Raw genomic sequence first — 11,208 nt, forward strand, 5'->3', positions numbered from 1 at the left:
GCGGTCCCGCTTGGGGTGCTTGGCAGGATTGCCCGGCGGGCGGTCTCTCTCCGCAGCTCCATGGCGGGTGTTGGGGGGGGTCCGGGGTGCAGCTGCTGCCCCGGCGGGGGGTCTTGGCGTGGGGATGGCCGGGCGCTCTCCCCCTGAGTACATTCCATCACCATCCACCTCAGCAAAACATAAACACTCACCTGAGCACAGGTGTCAGCTCACCCTAGCACCAATAGTTTGTGTGACAGAATGAAAGTCTTTATCTGAATGGGTTTGTATGATGAGCGTGTGAGCTGCAGTTACAGTTGCATTGAGTACATTATGTTTAGTTTAAATGTGGAGACTATTTTAGCCAACAAGTGTGTGTGTAACTATAGAGTGTGTGTGTAGACAGGCCCCGCCCATTCTAGTTTATTACTTAGTCCTGGTTGTTTTATGATGTTGCCTCCCTCTGTTGTCATCTTCTTTCTCCCCCCACTTCTTTTTTTCCCGTCCAGTCCAACAACAAAGAAAAAATAAATAAATAAATAAAATAAAACATAATCAATTTAAATAAAGTTTAGCATGAAATACAACAGGGGTTTATACTCAATAAATCCCTGTTGTGACAGTAAAATCTGCCCAACACAAGAAGCTCTCAGCCCATATCTGTTGGCTCAGCTGTTGGACAGGACAAGTTAAAAAAAAAAAAAAAAAAAAAGAACTGCTGTATGGCCCGTAAGCTGAAACTACAGTCCTCTGACTGTGGTTTCCTCTGACTGTCCCCCGGCCAAAGGCAAAGGGACACGACCCTCTTGTCCACCGGTGTGAACTCCAACACTTGGCGACTGGGTCGGGGGTTTATACTTCTACAGCTCATCTCACTTTTAAATTCTTCATTTAAAAAAATTGAACCCTCTTCCCATTTTTCAGAGTGCTTGCTCGTCGTGTATTCCTACTGCAGTTCACCACCTCTGACATAACTTTCTGTTAGCCAGTTAGCCCGGTGGAAATTTCAGAATAAAAGCAGTGCAACTTACATCGTAGATCAAACTTCCGTTTTGAGTTAATGTGTTGTGTGTGTTGCCAAGTTAATGTGTTGTGTTGCAAAGTTAATGTGTTCTGTGTGTTGCGAAGTTAATGTCTTGATGTCTTAATGTGTTGTGTTGCGAGCCTTCAAGGCCACTGTAAGTGAGCGTGCAAGCCACTATCGAGGATGAAACATCCGAGATGCATGAATACATCAAGCTCAAGGCCCCAACTAACAGCGTGCTCAGTGAATGTCTCAGACAATGGAAACCAGAGGATGCTGGAGGACAGAGCATCATGGAAGGACGAAACCCTGCATGAGATGTACCACCGGACAATAACTGAAGTGGTGGATATCAAGAAGTCCTACCAATGGCTAGAGAGGGCTGGCAGCACAGGGACAAGCCCTGAACACCAGAGCGATAGCGGATCAGATTTACCACACCAGACAAGACCCAAGCTGTAGGCTGTGCAAAGAGGAAACAATCCAGCACATACAGTAACTGCAGGGTGGAAGACGCTGGCTGGGAAAGCATACATGGAGCTCCACAACCAAGTAGCTTGAATAATATACAGAAACGTGTGTACAGAATATTGACTGGAAACCCCAAAGTCAAAATGGAAACACCTCAGAAAGTGGTAGAGAATGAGAGAACAAAGATCCTGTAGGACTTCCAGATCCAGACGGACAGGATGGTAATGGAGAACCAACCAGACATTGTAGTGGTGGATAAAGAACAGAGGAAAGCCGTTGTGGTGGATGTGGCAGTAACAAGCAATGGTAACATCAAGAAGAAGGAACATGAGAAACTGGAGAAATACCAGGGACTCAGAGAGGAACTGGAGAAAGCTTGGAGGGTGAAAGTGACAGTGGTACCCGTGGTAATTTGAGCACTTGGGGCTTTAACCTCCAACTGGAGGAGTGGCTACAGCAGATCTCTGGAAAGACCTCAGACATCTCAGTCCAGAAAAGTGCAGTGCTAGGAACAGTTAATGCCTCGTTTCCACTGAGTGGTCCGGACCAGACAGAGGTGGTGACCTCTTGGCCGGTTTAGAATAGTCCTGGCATATCAAGTGAGCATTTCCATTGAACCTAACATTTCCATTGAACCTTAGACCAGGAAAGCCCATACGGGTGTAGACTGATGATGTACCTGTGCTTCAATACAGTGTGATCACAGTGAAAGAGAATCTGCATCAGCTGACTCAGAAACGGAGGGAAAATGAAAAAGATAACCGCGGTGAATCATCATAATCTGAAGCTGCGCTCCACAACCGTCTACTGTTCTGAATAAGAAAGAAAAAAAAAAATCTCTTCATATTGATCAACACTCCAATGTTCTTCAATAAATGTTTTATAAAGCAGATCAGAAGGGTTTTTGATGAGTTTGGATCGGTTGTTGACAAATGAGTGTGCCAGCTTGTGTGTTTTAGCACAACACAGTGCAGGAGAGGGCGGGGGAAAGAGTGAGTTCGCGTGTGGATGCATGAGGGAAGCAGCGAGCGCAGCGACGAGAGAAAGAAAAAAAGGCAGCGCATTAGACGGTTGTTGTCAATTTGCAAAGGAAGGAAAAGTAACAATAAAAAGTTTCTCTAAGATCTGAGATTGATTCTTTGGCTTTACGCTCCGGAGGCTCTGAAGCTCCGAACATGGAGGAGAAACTCGGAGAAAGAGCAGCTCTTCGGCCCAGAAAAAATTTCCCCTGCGTCCCCCAAACATGGTTGGGAAACAAAACAGGAAAAGTTCAACACCGGGGTGAAGAAAAATCCAGCTGAAAAGAGGCCAGAACTTTCGGTTTGGATTTTGAGTTGGGAAAAGTGCTTGTTGAACACTTCCTGTTGTCGTTAACCTTTCCACCAATCAATGGGTTACCTCGTGCGACGACAGAGGTTCCACCCTCATGGGTCCATTCTATTTTCCAATGGACCCACGACCAACGCGGGTCTAAAACGTTAAATGAATGTTCATGCATTTAAGAGTAATCCTCTAAAAACCTGCACTGTCTGTAGCAGCCCCTCCCATATCCACGAAAACGAGCGATTGGAAACATGCTGACGTAAGATCGATGCCAACAGCCCCCACTAGGAAGAGTCTGTGCTGCAAACACAGACTCTTCCTAGAGGGGGCTGTTGTCCACAGGGTACTGTCACCAATCTGGAGTGAGTTTATTGCAAGTGTCCACCTCTTTCCACGCCTCGACCACGAGACTGCGGGATGTAAACAGCTTCTATTTTAATAACGCCGGAGAATTGTAAAAGTCATTGTTCAAGTCTTTGAGGGAGAACCATTCCAACATTCAATTCTGTCAGCGGTCCTTGTGGATTTACTTAAATTTATTCCTTTTTGTCGAGCTAAAAGGAACATTTGGGTGACGCCGCTGCAAAGCGGCGCGCGGCCCCCCCTCGAGCGGAGCAGCAGCAGCTTGTCACTTTACAGTCTGATCAGATGCACGTGAGAAGCGCGTTCAGCTGTATTTCAAATGAATAACCATTCTAACAAGTGAACAGCTGGATCTTTTTTCTGTTTGAAAATACAACAACATCCATTGAAGTTTGTCTCACGCTCCTCAGACGGCTGCGTCTAATTCAGGCTGCAAGCTGGAGAAGTGCGGCGAAGATGAAACTTTGGTTGATGATTTTATGGAGGCGCTGTATCATTCCGTATGATACGCAACTTATTATTTATAAGCTACAATCAAAACCGTGAAAAAAAGAAAAACGAACGTTAAACAAACAAAAAAGTCCAAAGCACATAACCTCAGGCGTGAAATCTATTTCTACAGAGTAAATCCTCATCTAAAAATGTCGACAGCATGCTCCTCTTGTAGTTTCAAACTGCTGCATCGGTACATTCCATTGAGGAAAACAACAGTAGGACAATGATTGGTACATTGTTGAATTGTAAAGTAGGTGTTAAAAGGTCTTCACGGACCCATTGATGAAGTCTGCTCCCATTGGCTACCCGTCATCTGTCAATCAAACCCCCCAGACGGTCGACGTCAGACCCACAAACGCTTATTGAGCCATCTGATTGGTCAATTTATAACTCTAATAACTTGTGATAATGGAAAAAAATCTTTAAAAAAAATTAGGATTAGAAAAAAGAAGTTAATCAGAAAGCAGCAGAGGAAGAATGATTATTCTGACATATAAAATGACTGAGAAATAACTGTCTGTTTCTCAATGTAAGTCAATGGGACTTTGGCCTTTTTGCAACCCAGTGGTACTTCCTCTTTGGAACACGGAAGTAGGGGGGTTTGTTCTGTCCAGTTATTTTCTTATACAGTCAATGTCTTGGATCAAAAAAGAAAAATGCTACAACAGCCATTAAAGGTTTTCCAAACAGGCAAGTTGTAGTCTGATTCCACCCACAGCCATTATGTGAAAATCCAGTCAGAGGGGTGTGGCTGTGGAACAGGACTGTTATTACTGGAGCTGCGGATCATGACGTCAGACTTCTGAAACTTACATAGCTGGACTAATCACAAAATTTTGGGGAAATTCCATCTTCACAAATGTAAATGGTCAAATTCACAACCCTATTTTAATTTATTCTATCTGGACCTTAAATCATATTATAAAACAATAGAACACATGCAAAATCTGAAGGCTTCGAGGACATTTAATATTTTAAAAGAACTGCATATTTTTTTTTTACTTTTTTGAGTTTACGCATACGTATGTATTGTAACCCCCTGGTTTGTTGATGTTGTTGTGCTGGTTGCACTGTACTTGTGGTGTTTTCTGTTACCTATTGTTAAATAATGTACAATCGACACCACACCGACGGTCTTTGACTATATTTTCAAGAATTAAACCATTTTATTTCAGTATTTTAAAAAAATTGGCAATGACCAACAGACAAGACTTCTAAAGCTCCATTTATAGAGGTCAACAGATAAAAAAAAGGTTTATTTAGGGTTTGGTTACCCTTGGTCTTTATTGTGAAAAATGTATTCACACTATAGAATTGCATTAAGATTGATTAACTGATTGACTGATTAATTGATTGATTGATTGATTGATTTATTGATTTATTGATTGATTGACCTGGTAAGACCCATTGAGATCAAGACCTCTTTTACAAGGGTGACCTGGCCAAGAGGTCAGTAGCACACGTCATCAGATAACAAATAGACAAATAGATAATAAATAACAAAGACACTCAATGTTGAAACATTCACTTACAACGAAGATTGCATTTCTCAGTTAAGGAAATGCGCAGGTAGTTATGGTGGCGACCAAAGCTGTCAGTTAAAACGGTTGAAAAGGGCTGAATGTCCTCATTTCTCAGGCTGTCCTGTGAATGAACAGAGAAGACAGTGTGGAGCAGATCTTACAAAAACAGCATGTGACAATCAGGCGGAGCAGCAACATTTGTTGTGCTAAATGTTTATGGATCCGATATAATTTGTTTATTTTAAACCATAACTTTGAAGCAATTAAAATGATACTTAAAAGCGTAATGCACAATGATCACAAACTACTTGAATGTATCGTTTCAATTGATGAATGTTAAATAGACTTTTAAGTGTTTCATGTTACAGTTTGCACGTGAGAAGAAAACCAACAATAAACTCAATGTTGCAGTGAACATGTTACCCACATCTTACTGAATTATTAACCCAATTCTTTTATTGATTTTTGACAATCAAATTCCATGAGAATTCTGAGTACCACGCTAGTAAGATCATGTACCGTTGAACCTGTAGCTACACTGCTCAGATGACTCCGAGCGTTTGTGATAGAATAATGGAGGGAAGTGCTGACCACAGAGAGCGTTCAGCAAAGGCTCAGTCCTCTGACTTTGGGGCAGGACTGTTGTGATCGCCACGAGTTAATATTAAATCCCGAAAACTTCACCTTTGACCAATTCTTCACGAGTTAGCAATAGCTAGCATGCATGCGGAGTCATCAGCACTTACCCCCAGTCCGGCTTTAACTCCCTCTGGAATGGTTTTGGTCGCCTTTCTTTGTGTGGATTTAAGATAAGCCGAAAAGTTCGAATGAGTTAAAGTCGACTCTTGTAGTTGATTTTTCTTATGGTTAGCGCTGGAATACATCCGCCGTACGCCACCGTTTACGCTCTGACCAAAGAACTGTCTGAACTGTCGAAACCTACACTGCTTGCTTAGTAAACCCAAGCTCCCGTGTATACAGTTAGCCATTGTAGCTAATTGTAACTCAAAGTGCCACTGTCCGTCTTCCTATCTGCCCGTCAGTTGCTCTATAGCATTGACTGTATAAAAAAAACTGGACAGAGCAACCCCCCTTCCGTGTTCCAAACATTGACTGTTTATAAGAATACCTGGACTGAGCAAGCCCCCTACTTCCGTGTTCAAAATAGGAAGTTGTTGTCACTGTCACTAGTTGTCAGCCATAAAATAGGTTCTGTGCTGGCTGCATGCTGCCTTGATGACTACAAAACAATGCATTGTGGGAAACTGTGTCCACACAGTTCTTTTAGTTCAATGTGAAATAACGCGCTAAATGAAGGACATCTGTGTATTTTTTACTTTTTCTGGAAGGTAGTGAATCACTGATAAAAAAATAAACAAGATTTAAAATAATCTGTGGTCATATTTGTTATTGTTGCCTCTAAAACGTAACTTTAATGTAAATTAATCTCTTTATTTGGGACAGTGCACATGCAATGAATCCCGTGGCTATTTTATTAACAGTTTTACTCTAAAAGATGTTAAAAATTAATATAAAAGACACACAGCACAAATCATACTTGGAGGAGTGGCATATTAACTTTCAACCGAATCTTAAAGGCCTCGTGCGGTGAAAATCTTGATTTTTCTTAAACTGCTATAAAACGTTAGTATTGTAGCGGACTGAGTTCTGCTGGGTAACTGTATGGGTGCATTCTGGATTCCAGGGTTCAGTGAATGCACCAGTAGGAGACGCTGATTGGCCCTTGTTCTGTCACTCAGCCTGTTGTCCGGGGGTTTGGACTGGTTGGGCGCAGCTATTGGCTGAATAGGAAAAAGAGGGTGGGCTGTGCAGGCGCGAGGGAATGAGAATGTTTTCGGGGAAGCGTTCTGCCCGGTTGGTTCGGTTCTGAAGTTGCTGCAAGTTGTACGGCGTTGGTTACGGCCCACAGTAACCAGAATAAAGAGCATTAAAAAGCTTTGGAGTTTCGGTGCATCAGTCTGGAGGGACGCTACAATTGGTGTCAGAAGTGACCGAACTCGTCGCCTTTGACCGCCGTTCATATTTACGAGGGCTGTTCACGTGCTGCTACGGCAACTTTACATCATGTTTCCCGCGGATGCTTTTAAATTGGAGCGTGAGGAGGTGAGGGGAGCTCACAGAATGATGGACAGCGACTGTGAAAAAGAACACAAAGAGCGGGTGAAGCGGATGGTTGCTAGCTTGGCTGCTGATGCTGGACTCGGTCGCTTCAAAGAGCCCGCGCCTCGAGATGCTCGCCCGAAGGCGGGAACGGTAAGAGCTGCAGTCGGGCCACCTGATTCCCTTCCCCCATCGATGAAGACACCCAGATATGACGGCAAAGTTGACTGGGAAGCATTTCAGGCACAATTTGAACTTTTAGCCCGTGCTGCATGCTGGTCAAATGAGGAGAAAGCTCTGCAGTTAGCCATGTGCCTCACTGGTGACGCCCAGTTAGCCTCCTTCGCTCAGAGTTGTGCAGCCGACACCGCCGCCCAGGCGAGAAGCTAAGAGAGCTGGCTGTTGACATTGAAAGATCTGTTCACAAGATCTATGCTCATATGCCCCCTGCCATTCGGGAGGAGCTGGCCCGGGACCACTTCATGCAGGCGCTCAGACCAGATGACCTTCGTGTTCAAACACAACTGGCTCACCCTAAGTCGCTGCAGGAGGCCCTGGAGCTTGCCACAGAAAGAGAGATGCTGTGCGCAGCCCCCCCCCCCAGAGCAGAACCTCAGCCCCTTCCAAAGGTGAGGGCTGCCAGTGTATCAGAGTGTGACACCAGGGGGCCTGCATGGGCAGAGGAGCTGACTCAACTAGTGAGAGCTGTGACCCTGAGGAACGAACAGTCATTCAAAGCCCGCCCGCGAAGAGACTGGGACAGACCCCGAGCCTGCTGGGGTTGTGGGAAACCTGACCACTTGATTCGTGATTGCCCTCACAATAAGGGAAACGGGAGTGGGACCGCATAAGCGGGACGATGCGGTACCCTGAGAAACTGTCCCAATTGGACCTGAAGAAATGGAATGCTGATCATGCGAGGGGCAAAGATGACCAATCTGAGAGACTTGTGACTTTGGGCCGAACCTGGGTTGGTGACTGCTGGTTTACAACAATAAGGGTCAATGGAGCACCATGCTCAGCCTTAAGGAGCCGGAGGGCCAGCTGGCGCGCTGGATTGAGGAGCTACAGGCCTTTGATTTTGAGGTGTTTCACAGGCCAGGGGCGCGGCACCAGAATGCTGACGCATTGTCGCGGCGGCCGTGTGTCACAGAGGACTGTCGCTATTGTGAAAAGAGAGATGGACAGGAAGGTGAGCGGCTAAAATCAGATGTACAGTGTGCCTTACTGTGCATTCAACCCTTAACAGGAGCCACAACACTCACCACTGTGGATGCTGCAGAGTGGCGACGTCAACAGCAGGAAGACCCTGATATAAAGCATGTTCTCTCATGGATGGAGGAGCAACGAAGGCCGTCCTGGGAGGAAATCTCCATGCTCTCCCGAATAACTAAAGGTCTGTGGTCCCTGTTCCACTCTTTCCGTCTGTGTGATGGTGTCCTGCAGAAGGGCTGGAAGGAGCCAGCTGCGGGTGAGATAAGCTGGCAGGTGGTGGTGCCAAAAAGCCTGCGGATCACTGTTCTTCAAGCTATGCATGGGGCCCCTGGCTCTGGACACTTTGGGGTTTCCAAAACTCTCCGCAGGCTCAGACAAGGCTTCTACTGGGGCCAGAGTCGTCGAGATGTGGAGGAATTCTGCAGAAGGTGTGATTCCTGCACCGCACGTAAGGGCCCAGTGGGTCGGTCACATGCTCCCCTTCAACAGTTTCCTGCAGGCTGCCCCATGGAGAGAGTGGGAATTGATGTCCTAGGCCCATTTCCTCGCTCAGAAAAGGGGAACCGTTTCATTCTCACTGCGATGGATTATTTCACCAAGTGGCCTGAGGCATACTGCCTGCCTGACCAAGAACCGGAGACTGTGGTGGATGCACTGATGGAGGGGATGTTTAGTCGGCTTGGGGTGCCAGAGGTCATCCACACCGATCAGGGAAGAAACTTTGAGTCCAAACTATTCGCAGCTATGTGTGCAAAACTGGGTGCCCACAAAACCCGCACCACCCCCCTGCATCCACAGAGCGATGGGTTAGTTGAAAGATTTACCCGCACATTGGCTGAACAGCTGGCCATTGTAGCAGATAAACATCAGCGGGATTGGGATACCCACGTACCCCTGCTGCTCATGGCTTACAGGTCAGCAGCCCAGGACTCAACTTCCTGCTCTCCTGCCTTGCTGATGCTGGGCAGAGAGATACGTACACCAGCAGAGATGGCAATGGGGAAGCCCCCAGATGTACCTGAGGACCTCCCAGGGCTAGACTACGCAAGGAAGCTGCAGGACCGGCTGGAGACTGCCCACAACTTTGCAAGAAACAAGCTGTTGAGTGCTGGACAGAGACAAAAAAGGAATTATGACGTGCACACTAGGGGGCGACATTTTCAAGCGGGTGAGTTGGTGTGGGTCTACAATCCTCAAAGGAAGAAAGGCAGGTGTCCAAAACTGGACAGTGACTGGGTGGGTCCTTGTGAGGTATTGGACAGGCTGGGGGAGGTGGTTTACCGGGTTCAACTTCCTCCTAGGGGCAGAAAAGTGGCACTGCATCGAGACAGGCTGGCTCCCTACAGAGGTGCTGCGAGGTCAGAAACACCTGCAGATTAAACACAGGAGACTACAGAAAGTGCTGCTGATGCAATGAGACCTTCTAACGGACCCATTGTGCATCCTGTGGCTTAAAATTCCCCCACAGGGGCTACATGCCCCACTCCTGTCACTGCTGGGTCACCTGGGGTCACTAATACTGGCCCTACAGAGCGGGCACGGCCACAGAGAACTCGACGACTGCCGGCTCATCTGAGAGACTTTGTTTCCCCTCGAGGGCGAGGTTTTTTTTAAGGGGGGGATAGTGTAGCGGACTGAGTTCTGCTGGGTAACTGTATGGGTGCATTCTGGATTCCAGGGTTCAGTGAATGCACCAGTAGGAGACGCTGATTGGCCCTTGTTCTGTCACTCAGCCTGTTGTCCGGGGGTTTGGACTGGTTGGGCGCAGCTATTGGCTGAATAGGAAAAAGAGGGTGGGCTGTGCAGGCGCGAGGGAATGAGAATGTTTTCGGGGAAGCGTTCTGCCCGGTTGGTTCGGTTCTGAAGTTGCTGCAAGTTGTACGGCGTTGGTTACGGCCCACAGTAACCAGAATAAAGAGCATTAAAAAGCTTTGGAGTTTCAGTGCATCAGTCTGGAGGGGCGCTACAGTATTTATGTCACAAATGAACCCCCGTATAATTATTTTGTCCCCCGCAGCCCCGTGCACTCTCTTCAAGCGTTCAAAGATAGCGCGGTCGCTCAGATTTTGGGCAGCCACCGATAAGTAGGTCATAGGTCGTGTGACGTCAGTACAGGAGCATACAGCTAGATCCGCTAGTGTTGTGATGACTTTCTGGGCATGGAATTACTTAACATAATAGAATTTGGACTGCCGTGGATTTGGGGATTCGAACGGGATAATGGTGAATAGGAGTGTGGTATTTGGGTGCAGTAATGTGCCAAAGAAGGGGGTCTCCCTTCATGAATTTCCCGTGTCAATAAAGGAGAGGGGTGCTCCCCGGTCAGGGGGAGGTTTTGAGCCCTCCCTGGCCCTCCGGAGGAGGAACGCGGGGGGTGTACGGGCACCTGGCGGGTGCGCGCCGGACGGCCAGGGTGAGGCCGCCGCGCCGCGCTGAGGGGGGTTTGCGGGTTCCGAGGCCGCGGGCCGGGCATGGGGGGCGCCGTGGGTTTGCCGGACAGTCGTCCGGCGCCAGCAGCCGAAGGGTTTTTACTCCTCCCGGGGCCGTGAGGCCGCCGGGGGTGGCCTCCGCGCGGGGGAGTGAGTCCACCCGTCGCCGCAGCAGCAGCAGACCCGAGCGGGGGGGCTCCGTCCGCCTCGGCCCTGGAGGAGGACGACAAAGGACACTACGCGGCAACGGCGGCGCCTTTCCTTT

The 11,208-nt window shown here is 47.5% G+C and overlaps 1 protein-coding gene across 4 annotated transcripts in view; it reads right to left on the reverse strand.

Annotated features, from left to right (window-relative positions):
• The window catches only part of mocs1 (molybdenum cofactor synthesis 1), a 75,414-nt gene extending 69,026 nt beyond the window's left edge, over positions 1-6,388 (reverse strand). For 2 of the 4 annotated variants that reach the window (XM_024264564.2, XM_024264563.2), the window contains exons 1-2: positions 5,925-6,388; positions 5,188-5,299 (exon numbers count right to left, since the gene is read on the reverse strand). In XM_024264564.2, the coding sequence (XP_024120332.1) occupies positions 5,188-5,299; positions 5,925-6,167 (355 nt within the window). In that variant the 5' untranslated portion in view covers positions 6,168-6,388. The remainder of the gene's footprint in view (positions 1-5,187; positions 5,300-5,924) is intronic. The other 2 variants (XM_024264566.2, XM_024264565.2) reach the window with 2 other exon arrangements.
• Between the last annotated feature and the right edge of the window lie 4,820 nt (positions 6,389-11,208).

The sequence above is a fragment of the Oryzias melastigma genome, unplaced genomic scaffold (assembly GCF_002922805.2).
Source record: "Oryzias melastigma strain HK-1 unplaced genomic scaffold, ASM292280v2 sc00232, whole genome shotgun sequence".
In the NCBI taxonomy this organism is placed as follows: Eukaryota; Metazoa; Chordata; class Actinopteri; order Beloniformes; family Adrianichthyidae; genus Oryzias; species Oryzias melastigma.